General features: G+C 44.4%; 1 protein-coding gene across 2 annotated transcripts in view; it reads right to left on the minus strand.

Annotated features, from left to right (window-relative positions):
- cep152 (centrosomal protein 152) overlaps window positions 1–21357 on the minus strand; it is a 213821-nt gene that overhangs the window by 83149 nt on the left and 109315 nt on the right. For both annotated transcript variants that reach the window (XM_069911317.1, XM_069911318.1), the window contains exons 9-12: window positions 18401–18548; window positions 7814–7905; window positions 6504–6667; window positions 607–823 (exon numbers count right to left, since the gene is read on the minus strand). In XM_069911317.1, the coding sequence (XP_069767418.1) occupies window positions 607–823; window positions 6504–6667; window positions 7814–7905; window positions 18401–18548 (621 nt within the window). The remainder of the gene's footprint in view (window positions 1–606; window positions 824–6503; window positions 6668–7813; window positions 7906–18400; window positions 18549–21357) is intronic.

The raw sequence follows: 21357 nt of genomic DNA on the forward strand, positions 1-21357 counted from the left end.
AGTCCCGCTGTTTGAATAAATTTAAAAAAACAGGCATTGTGCTGTTGTATGTGGAGGCTAAGAAAGTGGAAGTGCTGGATCTCCTTAAAAATATTTGGATAAAAAAGTTCCTTGGACCAGATGGGATAAATACCAGGCTATTACAGGAAGAGAGAGAGAAGAGATTGCTTGGATGTTGGCAACGATCTATGCCTTCTCCCTGGTCACAAGAGAGATACAGAGGATTGGAGAATAGCAAATATAGTCCCCTTGTTTAAGAAAGGTAATAGGGAGAATCCTGGGAATTATAGACCATTGAGTCTCAAGTCAGTGGTGGGCAAAATATTGGAGAGGATTCTCAAGGACAGGAATTAAGAGCATTTATAGAAGCATGGTTTTGTGAGGGACAGCTTGCGCCTCGCAAACTGAATTGAGTTTCTTTGAGGAGTGATAATGGAAATGAAGATATATTTGGCTTTGTCATTTATCTCTCTGGTACGACCAAACACCAAACTACCAAGCCAAGGAATCCAATGAATCCCTTCAATATCCCAAACAAGTAATTGAAACACATTCTGGCACACTTACTTTTAGTATTTAGATTTAAGATTGAAGCTTTCAACTGACCTCATGATTTCTTGCCAAACTCTCAGCATTTTGTAACAATTCCTTTAGTTCAGCTATTTGTCTTTGACCTTCTTTAGCTTCATTCTGAAGTTGAGTCACTTGAAGGCGCTTCATTCTGATGTTACTTAATGATCGACCCAGTTCAGCCTTCAGTTCTCGTATGATCTCATTCTTACACAATGTCTTCACTGAATCACCTGGCTGTATTACAGATGAACTGACAAGAGAGTGGGAAAGAGAAAGGTTAATATACCATAACAGCTAAATAGCTTATAGAATTACTGAACAATCATTCCTGGAGGGTTCAAAATAGTCAGTCACCATCATCCCAGACACAAGAGAGAAACAAGAGCAGGCCTCAGTGACTACTGCCCTGTGGCACTAACCGCCATTATCCTAAAATCCTTCGAGCATCCAGTGATGGAATGCATCAAAACACACCACCCAGAGATGCTGAACCCATTTCAATTTGCCTATAGAAGAAACCATTCCATTGATGATGTTACAGGTACACAATCTTTTATCCGGAACCCTTGGGGGACAGTGTGTTCCGATTTCCGGATTTTTGAAAGCCAGATTTAAGCCCACCAGAATTGTGCTGCCGTATCCATCCTCATCTCCTTCCAGTCGCCCTGCCATCTCCCCCCACCCGACTCATGCAGCCAGTTCCTCGCCCACCCGACTCATGCTGCCTGTCTTCCCCCCCCCCCATCTGACAGCCCGACTCGCGCTGCTGGTCTCTTGGCCACCCGACTCATGCTGCCGGTCTCTCAGCTGCCCGACTCACGCTGCCGGTCTCTCCCCCCTCACCAGCCCGACACGCTGCCACCTCTCTCCCGACTTGCCAGATTTTGGAGCTTTCCGGATTTTAGATGTCTGGATAAAGGATCTTGTACTTGTATAGCCTTGTCCCTTCACTGCACCCTGACCCATCTGGAGAACGACACCACTGTTGTGTATCGACTTCAGCTTGGCATTTAATATGATCATTCCCCAGAGGCTGGTGGAGAAACTGTCTTTGCTGGGATTCAACACCCTCCTCTGTAACTGGAATCTGGACTTCCTCACAAAAAGACCAGACTGTCTGGATCATTAGAAAAACATTTGAGTACTGTCATGCTGTGCACTGGCGCATCTCAGGGCTATGAGCTCAGCTCACTCCTGTTCACGCTACTGACCCGTGATTGCATAGTCAGCTCCAGCTCCAATAGTGTCATCCAGTTTACATATGGACTTCAGGAGGACCAGGAACGACCACCTACCACATATCAATAATTCTGTAATGGAGAGTAATGTCAGGGGAGGGAAGGGGAAGAGGCTGAAAGAGCAAAGAACCACTGTGGCTATTCCCCTCAACAGTAGTTTTAGATACTGCTGGTGGGTGGGTGGGTGGGTTGCGGAGGTGGAAAACGACATACCATGGAGAAGTTGAGGTAGTCACATCTCCGGCACAGAGACTGCCCCCACCCCCGGCTCAGAAGGGAAGGGGGGAAGAAGAGGAGAGCGATGGTGATTGTCTAACCAACAAGTGGATGGGATGTTCTGTGAACAAGATTGAGGCTCCTGGATAGTATGTTACCTCCCAGGTCCCAGGGTCAAGGACATCTCTGATCAAGTTCATAGCATTTTGGAGGGGGAGGGCAAGCAGCCAGATGTCATGGTCCACATGGGGACCAATGACATAGAGAGGAGAAGGCATGAGGTCCTGAAGACGGAACATAGGCAGTTAGGAAGGAAGTTAAAAAGCAGGATGCTAGGATTGCTGCCTATGCCATGCACCAGAGAGGGTAGGAACAGGAAGTTGTGACAAATGAATGTATGGCTGAAGAGTTGGTGTAGGGGTACAGGTTTCTGGATCATTGGGATCTCTTCTGGGAAGGTCTGACCTGTACAAAAAAGATGGGCTGGAAAGGGACCAATATCCTGGTGGGCACGTTTGCTAGAGCTGTTGGGGAAAGTTTAAACTAGTTTGGCAGGGGGGAGGGAATCAGCATGTGAGTGTAGAGATAAGAGTAGAAGTACAGAGTATGATGCTACGTGCTCTGAGTTGGAGAGGAAGGACAGGCAGGGGACAAAACATAAAGGTAGCCGGTTAGAGGTTTGAAATGTGTCTATTTCAATTTCAACACCAGGAGTATTAGGAATAAAGGGGATGGACTTAGAGCATGGATCAATAAATGGAACTACGATGTTGTTGAAACTTGACTGGAGGAAGAGGAAGATTGGCTGATGCAGGAACCTGGGTTGAGGTGTTTTAAATTTAAAAGAATAGGCTGGGAGATAGCAAAGGTTGGGGGGAGGAGGGGAGTAGCATTACTGTTCAGAGATAGTATCACGGCTATAGAAAGGGAGAGGGCTGTGCTGGGAGTAGTCTATAGGCCCCAAAACACGGAAGAACAGATAAGCAGGCAGATTTTGGAACTGTGCTGGAGAAGTACAGTCCACTCAAGGATAATCAGCATGGTTTTGTCAAGGGAAGGTATGCCTCGCAAATTTAATTGAGTTCAGATTCAAAATTTATTGTCAAGAACAAGTCGTGAAATTTGGTGTTTTGCGGCAGCATCACAGTGTAAACATCATTATTATAACCATCTTCCGACATTACCATTAAAAAATAAAATAACATTAATAGTGCATGAAAAGTGAGGCCGTGTCTTTAGTTCATTGATCATTCAGGAATCTGACGGCAGCGGGGAAGAAGCTGTCCTTGTGCCATTGAGTGCTCGTCTCTAGGCTCCTGTACCTTTTTCCATAATAGTAACGGAGTGAAGAGGGCATGGTGGGGGGGGTCTTTGAGGATAGAGACTGCTTTTTTAAGATACTGCCTCATGTAGAGGTCCTCGATGGAGTGAATTCTGGTGCCTGTGATGTCGCAGGATGAGTTAAGATCCCTCTGGAGTTTATCCCTCTGAGAGTTGGTGCCTCCATACCAGGCAGTGATGCAACCAGCTTGAACACTCTCCACAGTACACCTATAGAAGTTTACAAAAGTCTTTGGTGACATACCGAATCTCCTCAGACCCCTCACAAAGTATAGCTGCTGGCGAGCCTTCTTTGTGATTCTATCAACATGGAGGCACCAGGACAGATCTTCAGAGATGTTGACACCCAGCAATTTGAAGTTCTTGACCCTCTCCACTACTGAGCCCTTGATGAGGACTGGGTCATGTTCCCCTGACTTCCTCCTGAAGTCCACAATCATCTGCTTGATTTTGCTGAGCGCAAGGTTGTTGTCGTTACACCATTCAACAAGCTGATCTAACTCCCTCCTGTGCGCTTCCTCATTGCAGTTTGTGATTGTGCCAACAACTGTGGTGTCATCAGCAAACTTGATGACATTGGAACTGTGCCTGGCCACACAGTCATGGGAGTATAATGAGTAGAGCAGTGGGTTAAACAAGTATCATTGGGGTGCGCCTGTGATGATGATCAATGAGGAGGAGGCGTTCTTTCCAACTGGTACTGACTGTGGTCTTCCGATGAGAAAGTCAAGGTTCCAGTTGCAGAGTGGGGTACAGAGGCCTAGAATTTGTATCTTCTTGACCAGCACTGAGGGAATAATGGTATTGAAGGCTGAGCTGTAGTCTATGAAGAGCAGCCATATGCTGTCTTCGAGGTGATCCAGAGATGAGTGAAGAGCCAGTAATATTGCATCTGCTGTGGAGCGATTGTGACGATAGGCAAATTGCCGTGGGTCCTGATCTTTACTTAGGTACTTAGGTTTTTTGAGGAGAAATTGATGAGGGCGGTAGATGTGGTCTACATGGATTTTAGCAAGGCATTTGACAAGGTCCCCCTGGAGAGACTCATCCAGAAACTCATGAGTCATGGGATCAGTGTAAAATTAGCTGTATGGATAAAAAAATTGGCTTGTAGAAAGAAAGCAGAGAGTGGTCGTGGAAGGAAAGTATTCTGCCTGGAGGTTGGGGACTAGTGGAGTGCCGCAGGGATCTGTTCTGGGACCCCTGCTCTTTGTGATTTTTATCAATGACCTGGATGAAGAGGTAGAAGGCTGAGTCAGTTAGTTTGCAGATGACACGAAGGTTTGAGGAGTTGTAGATGGAGCTGAAGGTTGTCAAAGATTACAAGAGGATACAGACAGGATGCAGAAAAGTGGAAGATAGATTTCAATATGGAAAAGTGTGAGGGATGCATTTTGGAAGGACTAACCAGAAGGCTGAGTACTGGGTTAATGGTTGGTTACTTAAGAGTGTGGATGAACAGAGGGACCTTGGGATCCAAATTTATACATTCCTCAAGGTCACTGCACGGGTTGATAGGATAGTTAAGAAAGCCTGTGGGATGCTGGGATTCATTAATGGGGGATTGAATTCAAGAATTCAGGAGAGGGCATGTTACAACTCTACAAATCTTTGATAAGATCACACTTGGGAGTATTGTGTTCAGTTCTGGTCACCTCATTATAGGAAGCATGTGGAAGCTTTGGAGAGGGTGCAGAGGAGATTTACCAGGATGTTGCCTGGATTGGGAAACAAGTCTTATAAGGCAAGGTTAGCAGAGCTGGGATGTTTCACTTTGGAGCTAGAAGGATGAGAGGAGATTTAATGGAGGTCTACAATGGAGATTATGGGAGACACAGATAGGTGGACAGGCAGCACCTGTTTCCCAGGGCAGGATCAGCAAACACCAGAAGACATACGTATAAAGTTAAGGGAGACATCAGAAGTGTTTTTTTTTAAAAGCACAGAGTTGTGGGTGGTGGAAGCTGAAACACTGGGGGAATTTAAGACTTTTAGACAGATACATGGATGAAATTAAAAGAGTTATGGGGTAAGGAGGGTTTAGTTTTTTTTTTAGGAAGAGATATATGGGTCGGCACAACATTGTCTATAATGTGCTGAAGAGCTCACTTGACTAGTGACCTATCATGGACCCACATCTCACTTGTCAGGAAGGCACAACATCACTTCCTGAGAAGACTGAAGGCTGCCGGCCACCATCATGTCAACCTTGTACAGTAGCTTTATCAAGAGTGTCCTGGCTGGCTACATCACAAGTTAGAAGTTGCTGCAGAGAAATGGATCGTAGGTCAATCCACAGGATCATGAGTGACAGAGACAATCATTGGAGTCCATTTCCCTGCCATTGATGTGATTTACCAGGATCGTGATCTGAAGAGGGCGCGCAAAATCACTGAGGACCCCTTCCTTCCTGCACACTTCTTTCAGCTGCTCCCGTCAGGAAAGATATACAGAGGTATCAGTGCCAGCACCACCAGACTGAGGAACAGTTTCTTTCCACTGGCTTTTAATCCAATTTCTCAACTCTTTCCCCAAATCTATGCCATATTTTCTCCATCAAGTATTTCCTACTTCCATTTTGAATATTTTTATTCAATCTGTTTCGACCATCCAATGCATTGCAAATCTCAGCTCTTCACTGCTATAAATGGTTCTTGCTTTGCCTTTGGTTCTTTTGTCAATCCTTATGGCCTTTTCAGCCACTGTAAAATTTCTTTACTGTATTAAGTTATTTGCAATTTATTTGACAGGAGCCTTCACTGAAACCTAACGCCAAGAACTAAGTTCATCTTCCATGTCTGATGCCAGATCACTATCTGTCCCTCAACTTCCAGTTATTATTCTCCATTTATTGCAAATAAGGGAGAGAAAAAAATATTACCTTTGCTGTTTAGCTCCATGTATAGAAAGATGAGTGAACCTTCTGTTACAAGCAAAAACTTCAGATGTTCGTTACTGTAGGTCAACTTTATCACTGAACAAAGCCAAGTATAATTAACAATGCATTTGTCTCCCAAAAGGCCATTATATAACAATGAATTTAGAAAAGATTAAAAAAAAGGATTTTGCAAAATTCTTATTCAAGAAGAGATACAAAACAATGGGGTATCATGAAAACTTTTTTCCAATTTCTACCTTTGTAACCTGGACATTTTCAAGTTTTCATTCTTAATGCAGAGGCCCGTGTCGGAACCTAATAATGGTATTTCTGTTTCTTCTGACACATCTTCATTGATAGCACTGAATTTAGCAGCAGACTCATACAGAGCGATTTGTTCTTTGAAGTCAGCCAGTTCTTCCTAAAAATAAATGTCCGGATAACTTTAACTTACATTACATTTGCATAACCACATTAGAAAAAAAATGGAAGGAAGCATATCTGTTCAAAGTAAATACTCAACTTGATCTGTTACAGATGTGGACAGAGAAATATGCAGATGGAATTTAATGCAGAGAAGTGTGAGGTGTTGCACTTTGGGAGGTCGTGTAAGGGGAATGTGTGGTAAAAGCATTAATGTGCAGAGGGATCCTGGGGGTCCACAGTCATTGAAAGTGCCCACACAAGCAGATAGAGTAATAAAGAAGTGTATGGTATGCTTGGCTTCCTTGAGCAGGCCATTGAGTATAAACATGAGGAAGTCATGTTGCAGTTATATAAAATTTTGGTTGGGCCACACTTCGAATACTGTGTGCAATTCTAGTTGCCCCATTACAAGAAGGATGTGCAATCTTTGGAAAGGCTACAGAAGAGGTTCATCAGGACAGTGCCTGGCTTAGAGGCCATGAGTTATAGAAAAGGAATGGACAAACTTTGGTTATCTTCTCTGGAGCTCAGGGGACTGAGGGGCATCCTGATGGAGGTGTATAAAATCACTAGAGGCATTGACAAGGTGAACAGTCAGAATCTTTTCCTCAGGCTAAAAGCATCACAGAGTTGAGGATATGCATTCAAGAAGAGGGGGTGGAAGTTGAAAGGAGATGTGCGGGGCTAATATTTTATACAGAGAGTGATAGGTGCCTGGAATTGGCTGCTCGGAATATTTCAGGGGCTTCCAGACAAACACATGATTATGGAAGGATACGTTTTCTGCAAAAACAGCAGATCTCTCCATTTGAACAGTACTTTGATATGTTTCAACAAAATAAGTAAAAATAAGCAAAAATGATCACAAACAGTCCAAACAAGCAGAAGCTGGATACGCGCTAAAATAAGAGTTCAAATACATCTTCAAAAATCAGAGGGGTCTTTTATTTACATTTATTTATCCTTGTTTGCTTTATTCCATTATTAATCCTTTCACTTTGGTCAACTCTCATTAGAAATTTCATTTCAACTGTAATTTTAAATAGGCAGAAAATCAAATTTACCCTCTAGTCCAGACACATGATAATTAAATAAAATAACCCTTGAAATTTAGACAATGTAATGTGATAAGCATAATGACCTGTAAGGCTTTGTTCATGTTGTCACTGATATTCCTGGCAGACTGAACTTGCTGCAGTTCGATCCGAAGTTGAGTAATCTCCTGCACTGAACCTGAAACACACACAATATTGTTAATGGCTCTCAAATTTAGTATTCAAACAAAACTAACTCAAAGTGATAGAGTGTCAGAGTGTTGCTACACAAAAACAGGCCCAGCCATTCCATGCTGAAAAATGTGCCCTCCTGATTTAGTCCCTTGATGCCCATACCCCTCCAATCCCCTCCCATCCCTTGTCCCCTGACTTCCACACCAAACTACCATGTGGTATCTGATCAAACACTTCACTAAAATCCATACAAATAACAGCGACTGCCTTACCCTCATCTACCCTGTCACCTCTTCCAAATATTCAGAAGACACAATTTCCCAAGGACAAACCCTACCTCCTAATTTTCCCCATCCCATCGAAGTGCTGATAGATTCTATCACCCAGAATGCACTCCAGCAATTTCCCAATGACTGACTTCAGACTGACAGATATGTAGTTATCAGAATGATCTCTGCAGCCCTTTTTAAACAACAGTGCAACATTTTCCATCTTCCAGAACTTCTCCTGCCCTCAACAATGAGTTAAAAAAGTCTGCCAACAAGACCCCAACAATTTCCTATGTTTCTTCCTACAATGTTTTGGGACACATTTGGTCAGGGCCTGGAAATTTATCGTCTTTGAAACGACCTAAGATTGCTAATAGCTCTTCCCTTCTGATGCAGACGTGGGGACCTATTCTTTCCCTCATGACTCTTTTGTTCTTAAATTTTTTTTTTAATAATGGGATTACATTTGCCATTTTCCAATCATCTGATACCTCCCATGTGGCCAGGGAGGACACAAAGATCATTGCCAATGCCCCAGCAATCTCTTCTCTTGCTTCCTGTAGTCATCTTGGATATATTTCATCCGGTTCTGGAGACATCAATGTGAATGCTTTTAAAAAGATCCGGCACTTCCTCTTGACCTCAACGTGCTCCAGCATACAAGTTTGTTCCATACTGACCTCACATTGACCAAATAATTAATTTAGGACCACCCCTACCTCCTCTGCCTCCAGGCACATGTTCCCCCCTTTATACTTAAGTAGCCACACCTTCACTTTAGTCATCCTTCTGTGCTTAGAATACTTTAGGGCTTTACTTAATCCTACTTGCCAAGGCCTTCTCAAGCCCCCTCTAAATCTCCTGTCCTTTCTTAAATTCCTTCCTGGCTATCATATAATTATCTTGAGCACTTCCTGCCTTTTGCATCCCAAACTTTATGTATGCTTCCTTCTTCCTCTTAACTACCTATCTCGCCTTAAGGGATAGGATCCCTTATCTTGCCATCTCTTGCCTGTCTCAGTGGGACAAACCAGGCACGATAGGTAGGAAAACACACCAAAATGCTGGAGGAACTTAGCTGATCTTTTCACCATTCATAGGAAACAAAGATATATTGCCGGTATTTTGGGCCTCAGCCCTTCTTCAAGGAATAAGCAGAAGGAGCCAGAAGGAGGAAATCTCAGAATTTAGACAATGCTGGCTGGGGGAGCAAATCAAAAGAAGTGATTTGGATATGATAAGGGTCAAGGTAAAATCATGTTTGTGCAAAAGGAGACAAGAGAGAGAGAGACAGGACTAGGAGAAGGCGACGGGGGAACAAGCAAGGGGGGAGTGGGGTGGGGTTTAACGAAAACCAGAAGTCTGTAGCAGCACTATGGCAGCACTACAACTCCCAGAAGGCATCGAACCAGTTACGTGACAGCAGCGTGTGATGACATCAATGTGCGCTGGGCGCATGATTCAGACGTTTAAAAGGTTGCGCACGACCTGAACAGTAAATCCATTTGATTCACTGAAGAAACGCCTTGTGTGGTTATTTCATCGTGTCCACTGTGATTGGTGACCCTGATGAGTCTAAAAACATATTTTTCGACAAACATGGACTCTGCAGCCATTGCTGTGAAGCTACCACCTTTCTGGACTGACCCTGAACTGTGGTTCCAGCAGGCTGAAGCACAATTTGACCTTCGCAAAGTCGAGTTGGACACCACTTATTATTACCATCTCATCAGTGTCCTGGACCAGGCCGTCCCCAAGAGGGTCAGCGACTTCCTACGAAATCCACCACATTCCAGCAAGTATGACGTTTAAAAGCACTTTATTGCGGGTAAATGGTATGTCACTTTGAGAAAGAGCAGCCAAACTACTACACCTCGATGGGTTGGGAGACTGCATCCCTTCAGAACTAATGGCTGAAATGCTGTTCCTGGCACCTGGTGAAAATTTAAATCTGCTATTCAAGCAGCCATTTTCAGAATGAATGCCAGACGATATTAGGCTCTTATTATCCAAGTGGACATTTGAAGACCCAAAAGCTGTACCAGCAGAAACAGATGTTCTATGGTTGGTTAAAAAAGACAGCAAGGAAAAACAAGTCCGCTCAACCAACCCCTCCACTCTTGACCCCATGTTACAATCTAGTGCTCTTAACACAGCACTCCCTACAAGCAAACAATTCCCCAAAACGGGTAAGAAGCATGTGGACACCTTGTCTTGATGTTATTATCACAGGCATCAGGGAGTAAATGTCCGCAAGTGTCTTCCACCTTGCTCGTTTGCAGGGAATGCTCAGGCCAACCATCAGTAAGGGCTGCAGTGGTTGTCAAGAAACCTGCAAAACTACTGTATCTATGGGATCAACTGTCCCAGCGAAAATTTCTGGTGGACACGAGTTCAGAAGTTACCCACCCACTGATTTTGACACACTCTATCCTACCCCGGACTTGCAACTACGAGCAGTTAACATTTCCAACATTCTGACCTTCGGCACCAGAAAGATGAATGTCAAGTTCAAGAATCATCTTTACACTTGGCCATTCATTATTGCAAAAGTATCCCGATTTGCTTGGTGGAGATTTTCTTCGGGCTCCTTTATTCCTCATCGCTTAACAGGGTGTCAGCTAATAGATGGAACTACTTTTCAGACCATTCCTCTGGCAGACGCCTCTACCCCTGCCCTGCGCCTCCAACATTAAGTAGACCAGTGGGTGAATTCTACAAGCTGTTGGAAGATTTCCCTGAAATTACTACTCTACTATTTTACTCTACAATTTTTTGCCTCCACTTCAAAGCATGGTTTACTCACTGCATTTGTAGTAAGGGCCCACCTATCCATGCAAAAGTGCATCACTTGCCGCCAGAGAAACTGCATTTAGCTAAGGATGAGTTTTCCTAGACGAGGAACTAGGCATAATTCGTAGGTCCGACAGCCCCTGGTCATCCCCCATTATACATGGTCCCAAAACACGATGGAGATTGGTGACCATGTGGAGAGTACAGTTGGCTTCACGACACCACCAATCCTGATCATTATCCGATACCTCATATTCAGGATTTCTCAGCTAATTTGCATGGAGCAAAAATCTTCTCCAAAGTAGACCTGGTGCATGGCTATCACCAAGTGCTGGTAGAGCAGGAAGACATTCCAAAAGCAGCAATAATTCCCCAATTTGGGTTTGGTTGTTCAAATTTTAACAATGCCATTTGGATTAAAGAATGCTGTCCAATCATTTAGGACATGGTATGACCAATGTCTTTACCTCAGCGACATTTCAGTGGCCAGTGGGACCAAGGAGAAACATTTGGAACATTTTGCACACATTTTATCCATCTTTAAGAATTTGGACTGACAATCAATCTAGTTAAATTAGTTTTGGACAAGAAACTATTGATTTTTTGGGGGAGTAGAATTGCTCTGGAGGGCATGACTCTGCTACCATGCAAAATTGAGATTATTACCAAATACTCAAAGCCTGCTATGGTTAAAAGCCTGCAAATTCTTGGGAATGGTGAATTTTTATCGTCGGTTTCTTCCTGGAGCAGCTCAGATCATGAAGCCTCTTTCTGATTTACTGTCCAGTCATACAAAAACTATCTATTGGACTAAATAGGTAAACAACACCTTCTTGAAGATGAAAGATCTGCTGACTCATGTCACTGTGCTCAGCTGCCCAGTTTTAAATGCAGCCACCACCCTTTTCACAGACGCTTCCAATATGTCAATGGGCAATGGAAACCGCTAGCATTCTTCAGCCACCATCTTGGCTGAACACAGTGCTTTTGATAAGGAGCTTTTGGCCATTTACTTGTCTATTTGACGTTATTTTTTGGAGGGCAAATATTTTACTCTGTACACCAACCACAAGCCCTTAACATTTGCGTTTTCCAAGGTTGCAGAGCCCTGGTCAGTACGACAACAATGGCAATTATCATTCATTTCAGAATTTTCCACAAAAATAATAAATTTTTCTGTAAAATACAGTGTCGTAGCTGATGCACTGTCCCGTTCTGCTCTACTTGAGGTTTCGTCCGTAGATCAAGGTTTTGACTACGGCCCAAGAACATAACCATGAGATGAATGCTTATTGAATGTCCAGTTTGGCCTTCATGGCAAACTACTCCTCTGTGATATATCAACCAGGACTCCCACGCCCAGTAGTTCCGGCATCATGGAAACGTTGATTATTCGACTCTGTGCATGGTCTCTCACATCCATCAATTAGATCGACTGTTCATATGGTTTCTGACAGATTCGTGTGGCACGGTCTTAAAAACGATGTTATGCAAATGGCAAGGACCTGGATTGTCTGCCATAAAGCAAAAGTTCAGCAACATATTAAGGCACCACTGCAGTCCTTCCCAGCAGTTACTCGTCATTTTGTTCATGCCATTCTTGGCCTGTTTCCTGTTTCAAGAGGACACTGTTACCTTTTTACAGTAATAGATAGGTTTATGCGATAGCCCGAGGCCATGCCTGCGGTAGATGCTACGAGACACTTTGCTCGGGCGTCCCTCAGTCCCTGGGTCTCCTTTTGGTTTACTGGCACGTTACTTCGGATAGAGGAGCACAATTTTCTTCGTCACGTGGACAGCCTTGTCTCACTTACTCAGTACAACAATTCATCATACACAAATGCCTATCATCCCCAGGCTAATGGAATGGTGGAAAGATTTCATCGACATCAAAAGTCGGCCTTGATGGCTCGGTTACATGGCCTGAACATGGCCTGGGTATTAATGGGCATTAGAACAACTCCAAAGGAAGATCTCCAAGCTTCATCTGCCGAGCTTGTGTATGGTGCATCGTCGGTGGTCCCAGGGGAATTCATCCCCTACTATTCCAATTCCAACAATGATCCTAAGGAACTGTTGACCAGGCTAAGGGAGACTGTAGGAAAATTGACCCCTATAACACCATCTTCGCATGGAGAACACTCTTCCTTTGTGCCTGAGAACATCAAAAACTGCGAATATGTCTTGTCTGTAGGGGAGCAGTAGTCAACCTTTACAGACATCCTACGATGGACCTTATAGGATACTCAGACAAACTAGATCAACTGGTATTTTGGACAATGGAGGGAAGCCACAGTCTTTCACTAGTGATAGGCTTAACCCAGTTTACATGGATGTCTTCCCCACTGCAGCAGGCAAGTCCGTTGCAGAGGTCAACCACCTAAAAGACAGACAAACATTTCTGCTGATTCTGGCAGGGTTGGGGGGGGGGGGGGGGGTGGGGAGCACTAAACTCCCAGAGGACATCGAACTGGCTACATGGCATCAGTAAGTGATGACATCAAGATGTCATCCACCTAAAAGACAGACAAACGTTTCTGCTGATTTTGGGGGGGGGGGAGGAGCACTAAACTCCCAGAAGACATCGACCTGGCTACATGGCGTCAGTGAGCGATGACATCAACATGTGTCGGGCGCGTGATTTGGGCTTTTAAAAGGTTGCGCATTCACTGAAGAAACACCTTATGTGGTTATTTCATCATGTGCACTGAGATTCCAGTGGCCACAAGTCAATATTAATGCGATCCATTTGGAGGATGCCTAGTTGGAAGATGAGGTGGTGTTCCTCCAGTTTGCAAGTGGTCTCATTTTGGCAGTGCATGAGACCATGGAGAGACATGTCAGCAAGGGAATAAGATGGAGGATTGAAATGTGTGGCCACTGGGAGATCCTCGCTATTTGCAGCAGACAGAACTGAGGTACTCAACAAAGCGATCGCCCAGTCTCTCTGATGTAGAGGAGACCACGACAGGAACACTAGATGACCCCTGCAGATTCACAAGTGATATGTTGCTTCACTTGGGATATATCTTTGTCTCCTATGGATGCGAAAAGACCAGTTGGATTCCTCCAGCAATTCAGTGTCCTTTTACTACAATCACAGTATCAGCAGACTTTTGTGTATCACTCAGGATAGGTAGGATCTTAGCAAAGGGAAACACCTGAGGTTTAAACTACATTTTTTTCAATGCAAGAGGCCTAACTCAAGGAGACTGCAATATTACAACTATTACAGAAACGTGGCTGAGATCAGACAAGATTGGCAGTTTAATGTTCCAGGTACAGATGCTACAGGTGGGATTAGAAGCAGAAAGAGAAGGTTGGTGGTTGGGGGGGGGGTGGGGGGAGAGAAAGTGTGATCTTATTGATGAGATAAGACACAACTGTGTTTAACAAAATAATGGCTCTTCTGGAGTTGCTGCAACGGCTACGCTACCACTGGTGCAGATTGGGAGTGGAGATACAGCACTGCTAGTTGTCCAGTCCCAATGCCAGTGGCTCCATACGGGATTTAAATGGCCTGTTAAAAGAAGCTGAGGGTGTTTTTTAATTAAAATCCTTTTTTAATTAAAATCCTTATGGTCTGTGCCTAAGAGGGTGGCACATGTGCTCTGGAGCAGCCTCAAAGGGTTGAAGACTCCAGGGGAGCAGTGGACCGGTGCAGGGCACTAGAAATGGGGTAATAAAGATCCCTCATTGAGAAAGAGAAACAGACTAACCTACCGGATATTGACCATGGCAGCAGACCAGCGAGACGCTCAGGACCCACACAGGCCATAGGCAGTCAGCAATCTATGGTCAAGGGTCAAACACGGGCAGCGGGCTGCTGGAGACTGGCTCATGGGAGCCAGGTATCGAAACCAGGATTCGTGAGGGTGCTGAGGACAAGAATGGCCTTGGGCGCTGAAGGTTTCCTGATCGTGTCACAGGTTTGGATCTGGAGCTCGAGTTACCAATGGTTTGAACTGGAGTCTGTTCAGCGACAGAGGCTATGGGAGCACTGGAGGTGAATCCCCAGATACTTAGGGGCTCTGAGGAGACTCTTTTGTTTCTCTTTCACTCTTACTGTAAGAGGTGTCAGGCAATACTAATGACAACTTTGTCACAGTAGGCAGAAGAAAATTTTGTGTATTACATTTTTTGAATTATTACATGACAATAAAGGAATCTTGGGGGGCGGGGATTGTACAATGAAGTTATATGGATAGGACTTGGAAATAAGAAGAGAATGATCACTCATGAGATGGTATGATAAGCCCCTCCCACAATTGTCAACAAAAATTGCAGAAGTTCATTGGGAGAGGACATTTTCAGGCAAGGAGACTGGTGAAAAATAAGACTTAAGATGAGCTGAAAAGGGTAGAAAAAGGATACAGGATGAAGCCAGTGAAGCAGAATAAACAAAAAACACAAGAAATTCTACAGGTATATGAAAAGTAAAATGGTGGTGAGACTTAGGAACAATTCAAGAGCAGTGCTGGTCTGTTTTATGTCGGGACAGCATGACAGCAATCATTAATGCCAGATATAGACTGCTGCAGTACAATTTCATGCACCAGCTGTATCTTACACCACAAAAATTACACAAAGCAAAATCAGAAATCTCAGAATTGTGTTTTAGATGTGGCATAGAGACAGGAACCTTTGTACATTCAATCTGGCGATGCACCAAGGTGAGACCCTTATGGGTAGATCTAGGACATATTTTGGGAAAAAAAAATCACAAGTGTGGACTTTCCACAGAACCCAGAATTGTTCCTGCTGGGGAATATCATGGACACGAGTTTGAGATGGTCCAAGTATCAAATTCAGTTTATAAAGGTCGCCTTGGCAACCACACTTGAGGTACATTGGAACACAGGTATGATTACAACCCCCCCCACCAAACTTCCTTTCTTTTAAAAAAAAGGATGAGTGGATGGTAAGCTCACGCCAGTCCCAGAATGGCAGGTTGGAAAAAAATTACTCTGTGAGCTGGTATTGTCTCTTTTTGCTTTGTTTTTTCAGTGTACTTTAGATTGCTCAGGTAGCTTCTTGGCTTATGTTACCTTTGGGTTATTTGGGTGTGTTTGTTGATTTATCATTTTGGGGTGGGAAGGGGGTGAGGGGTGAAAGGCAAGGGGAGGAGGGAGGAAAAAAAAAAGACTTGGTATATTATATGCTGTAAAAGGGGACGAATGTTCTCCTGTGTTTGAAATGCATGAATCTGAAAAATCAAAAATAAAATAGAAAAAGAGGAAAACGGGAAAACGGTGGTGAATTGGTCCCATTACAGGTCAACAATGCTGACTTTGTACAGAGCCAAGGGAGATGGGTGGGATTTTGAATGGATGTTTCTCATTTGTTTTCACTGAGATCATGGAAGCTATGGATCTGAAGGAAATGCGTGGTAATGTCCTGAAATACATTAGAACAATCAGAGAGGAGGTCTCAGCAGCTTTGTGAACAAATCTCCAGGGCCCTGATGAAGCATAACCTCTCACCTTTTGGGAAACTGGGGAAGAAATTGTGGAGGTGCTTGCTGAGGTACTTACATAATCTTTGGCCTCAAGCGGTGCCAGAAGATGGGAGAGACTGGTGCCATTATTTAAAAAGGACATCAAGGACAAGCCAGGCAACAGTGAGCTTAATGTCAGTGGTCAGAACAAGTTACTGGAGGGAATTCTGAGGGATAGAATCTACCAGCATTTGGATAGTCAGGGACTGAATGGAGATGTCAGCATGGATTAATTGCATGGAAGATCATGTCCACAAATCTGATAGTTTTTTTGAAGAGGTGACAAGTTCATTGATGAGGTCAGGGCAATGGCGTTGTACATATGGACTGAGAAGGTTCTGCCCAGCAGGTTAATCTGAAAGATTAAATCTCATGGGTTTCGAGAAGAGATAGCCCAGTGGATTCCAAACCGACAGTGCAAGGAGCCAGTGGTGTGTACTGGATTCTTTGTTATAATTTATATTAACAATTTTCATTAACATGATTATAAACTTGCAGATAACATCAAAATTGATGTTAGAGTGGACAATAAGAAAGGTGATCTAAGTTTATAACAATTAGATCAGTTGGGAAGGTTGGTACTTTGACTTTGGTAAGTCAAACAATGGCAGCCCTTGCATAATGAATGATAGGGCCCTGGAGAGTGTTGTATTACAGAGACCTGGGGGTATAAATATATAGTGAGTGGTAACTCAGGTGGATAAGGTGATGCAGAAGGTGTTTGGCAGGCTTGATTCAGTTGTAAATGACACTGGTGAGACCACACGTGTGTAGTTCTGCTCTCCTAGCTAGAGGAAGGTCATCAATAAATTGGAAAGGATGCATAGGATCATGCCAGATTTAGAGGGATTGAGTTTTGGGAGAAGTGAGATAGGCTGCATATTTATTCCTGAGGATTAAGAAGGCTGAGGGGAAATCTTAGAGGTTTATAAAATCAGAAGCTGAATGGCTCAAGTGAATGCTCACAGTCTTTTTCCCAGGGTAGAAAAAGAAAATTCTGGAAGTGGAGGGAATAAGTTTAAGGTGAGCAGAAAGATTTAAGAGGGACCTGAGGAGCAAAATTACACTCAGAAGGCAGTCCATATCCAGAAAGAGCTGCCAGAGGAAACTCAAAATGGGCACAACTCTGACATTCGAGGGATACGGAAAGATTCATGGATAGGAAGGGCTTAGACCAAATGTAAGAAAATGAGACTATCCCAAAACGCCACTGTCATGATAATGAATATGTATGAGATGTACCGGAAGTCACGTGGTATGAGAGAGATAAGAACACAAGCAGGAGAACAAAGGAAACCGGAGAATAAAAAGACACTAAGAAGTTTACCTGATAATATTTGTGTTTAATGTTTTATTAACTTCACATTTCGGGCCACAAATGTGACAGCCACCTTAGTTGACATGGACAAATTGGTCTGGAGGGCCTGTTCCATGCCACATAACTCTATTAGAATCATAGAAACAGGCCCATATGGCCCACCTTGTCCATGCAACAATGATTCCCACGCTGACCCCATCTGCCTACTTCAGACCCATATCGCTCTTCTCCTTTCCTATCCAAGTACCTGCCCAAATGCCTTTCCAATGAGACATTACCTTCTCTGGTGCTCGTTCCAGATATTCGTCATCCTCTGGAAAAAAAAGTACTCCCTCAGCCCTCCTTTAATTTTCTCCCTTTTCACCATGAACAGTACCCTCTGGTTATCGACTTTTCTGCCCTGCGAAATAGATTCTGACTCTATCCTGTCTAAGTGCCTCAAAATTTTGAGAACTTCAATCCCCAAGTGCGAGTAAATCGAGCCTTGTGAATACAGGTCTCTGTTCCAGGAAACATCCTGGTGAAGCTCTTCTGGTCTACCTAATTGTAAGTTTAAATAGGTTATTCCCAAAACAACACCGACAGCAGATGAGGAGAGCAAATTAGAAACTGTTCTTCTAACCTGTTTGCAGTAAATCCCTGCATTGCTGCTGGCTTGCCTCTAAACTTTTTGTCAGACCATTAATTATGTCTGCTTTTTTCACTTTGGCTTCTTCCTGCTCTCGGTGCAACTGTTCAACTTGTTCTGCAAGTCGTATAGATTTCTCTTTCTTATAAAAGAAACAGATGAGATAAAAATCAGATTATTTGTCAGTTTAAATGTGTACAATTATACACAAGCTCTAAATGATTCATTTTCTAAAATTAAGAGAAATTTATTGGATTTCTAAGCATTGTATGTTTCAAATTTGGTAGCAGAACATATTCTGCTCCCACCCCATTCACAGGAAAACATTACTTTCAACTGGGGTTGTCACCCAACTTCTTTCTTCTTTGGCTTGGCTTTGCGGACGAAGATTTATGGAGGGGGTAAATGTCCACGTCAGCTGCAGGCTCGTTTGTGGCTGAAAAGTCCGATGCGGGACAGGCAGACACGGTTACAGCGTAAAATTGGTTGGTTGGGGTTGGGTGTTGGGTTTTTCCTCCTTTGCCTTTTGTCAGTGAGGTGGGTTCTGCGGTCTTCTTCAAAGGAGGTTGCTGCCCGCCGAACTGTGAGGCGCCAAGATGCACAGTTTGAGGCGATATCAGCCCACTGGCGGTGGTCAATGTGGCAGGCACCAAGAGATTTCTTTAGGCAGTCCTTGCACCTCTTCTTTGGTGCACCTCTGTCACGGTGGCCAGTGGAGAGCTCGCCATATAACACGATCTTGGGAAGGCGATGGTCCTCCATTCTGGAGACGTGACCCACCCAGCGCAGCTGGATCTTCAGCAGCGTGGACTCGATGCTGTCGACCTCTGCCATCTCGAGTACTTCGACGTTGGGGATGAAAGCGCTCCAATGAATGTTGAGGATGGAGCGGAGACAACACTGGTGGAAGCGTTCTAGGAGCCGTAGGTGATGCCAGTAGAGGACCCATGATTCGGAGCCGAACAGGAGTGTGGGTATGACAATGGCTCTGTATACGCTTATCTTTGTGAGGTTTTTCAGTTGGTTGTTTTTCCAGACTATTTTGTGTAGTCTTCCAAAGGCGCTATTTGCCTTGGCGAGTCTGTTGTCTATCTCATTGTCGATCCTTGCATCCAATGAAATGGTGCAGCCGAGATAGGTAAACTGGTTGACCGTTTTGAGTTTTGTGTGCCCGATGGAGATGTGGGGGGGCTGGTAGTCATGGTGGGGAGCTGGCTGATGGAGGACCTCAGTTTTCTTCAGGCTGACTTCCAGGCCAAACATTTTGGCAGTTTCCGCAAAACAGGACGTCAAGCGCTGAAGAGCTGGCTCTGAATGGGCAACTAAAGCAGCATCGTCTGCAAAGAGTAGTTCACGGACAAGTTTCTCTTGTGTCTTGGTGTGAGCTTGCAGGCGCCTCAGATTGAAGAGACTGCCATCCGTGCGATACCGGATGTAAACAGCGTCTTCATTGTTGAGGTCTTTCATGGCTTGGTTCAGCATCATGCTGAAGAAGATTGAAAAGAGGTTTGGTGCGAGGACACAGCCTTGCTTCACGCCATTGTTAATGGAGAAGGGTTCAGAGAGCTCATTGCTGTATCTGACCCGACCTTGTTGGTTTTCGTGCAGTTGGATAACCATGTTGAGGAACTTTGGGGGGCATCCGATGCGCTCTCGTATTTGCCAAAGCCCTTTCCTGCTCACAGTGTCAAAGGCTTTGGTGAGGTCAACAAAGGTGATGTAGAGTCCTTTGTTTTGTTCTCTGCACTTTTCTTGGAGCTGTCTGAGGGCAAAGACCATGTCAGTAGTTCCTCTGTTTGCGCGAAAGCCGCACTGTGATTCTGGGAGAATATTCTCGGCGACACTAGGTATTATTCTATTTAGGAGAATCCTAGCGAAGATTTTGCCTGCAATGGAGAGCAGTGTGATTCCCCTGTAGTTTGAGCAGTCTGATTTCTCGCCTTTGTTTTTGTACAGGGTGATGATGGTGGCATCAAGAAGGTCCTGAGGCAGTTTTCCTTGGTTCCAACAAAGCTTGAAAAACTCATGCAGTTTGACATGCAGAGTTTTGCCGCCAGCCTTCCAGACCTCTGGGGGGATTCCATCCATACCTGCTGCTTTGCCACTTTTCAGTTGTTCGATTGCCTTATATGTCTCATCCTGGGTGAGGACCTCATCCAGCTCTAGCCTTGGGGGCTGTTGAGGGAGCTGGAGCAGGGCGGAATCTTGGACTGAGCGTTTGGCACTGAAAAGAGATTAGAAGCGTTCTGACCATCGGTTGAGGATGGACATCTTGTCGCTGAGGAGGACTTTGCCGTCTGAGCTGCGCAGCGGGCTTTGGACTTGGGGTGAGGGGCCGTACACAGCCTTTAGAGCCTCGTAGAAACCCCTGAAGTCGCCAATGTCCGCGCTGAGCTGGGTTCGCTTGGCGAGGCTAGTCCACCACTCATTTTGGATCTCCCGGAGCTTGCGCTGAAGATGGCTGCATGCGCGACAGAAGGCTTGTTTCTTCTCTGGACAGGACGGCTTTGTAAGGTGAGCCTGGTGGGCAGCTCGCTTCTTTGCCAGCAGCTCGTGGATTTCCTGGCTGTTTTCGTCGAACCAGTCCTTGTTTTTCCTGGAGGAGAAGCCCAGTACCTCTTCAGTGGATTGCAGTATGGTAGTCTTCAGCTGATCCCAGAGGGTTTCAGGGGACGAGTCCGTGAGGCGGATTGCATCGTCGAGCTTTGCTTTGAGGTTTGCCTGGAAGTTTCCTCTCACTTTGTCTGACTTCTACTGTACTCTTATATGGTACATTACAATATTAGATTTAGCCCAACCATATGAAGTCGTACAGCATAGCAACAGGTCTTTGTGTGTGTGCTGAACATGATGCTCAAATCAAGCTAAAATTCTGCTGCTTGCACTTGATAGGTAAAGGTTCCATATTGTCACTTAATACACATTCAAAATGTAACATACATGAAATTCTT

Source organism: Narcine bancroftii, chromosome 14, assembly GCF_036971445.1.
Source record: "Narcine bancroftii isolate sNarBan1 chromosome 14, sNarBan1.hap1, whole genome shotgun sequence".
NCBI classification, from domain to species: Eukaryota; Metazoa; Chordata; class Chondrichthyes; order Torpediniformes; family Narcinidae; genus Narcine; species Narcine bancroftii.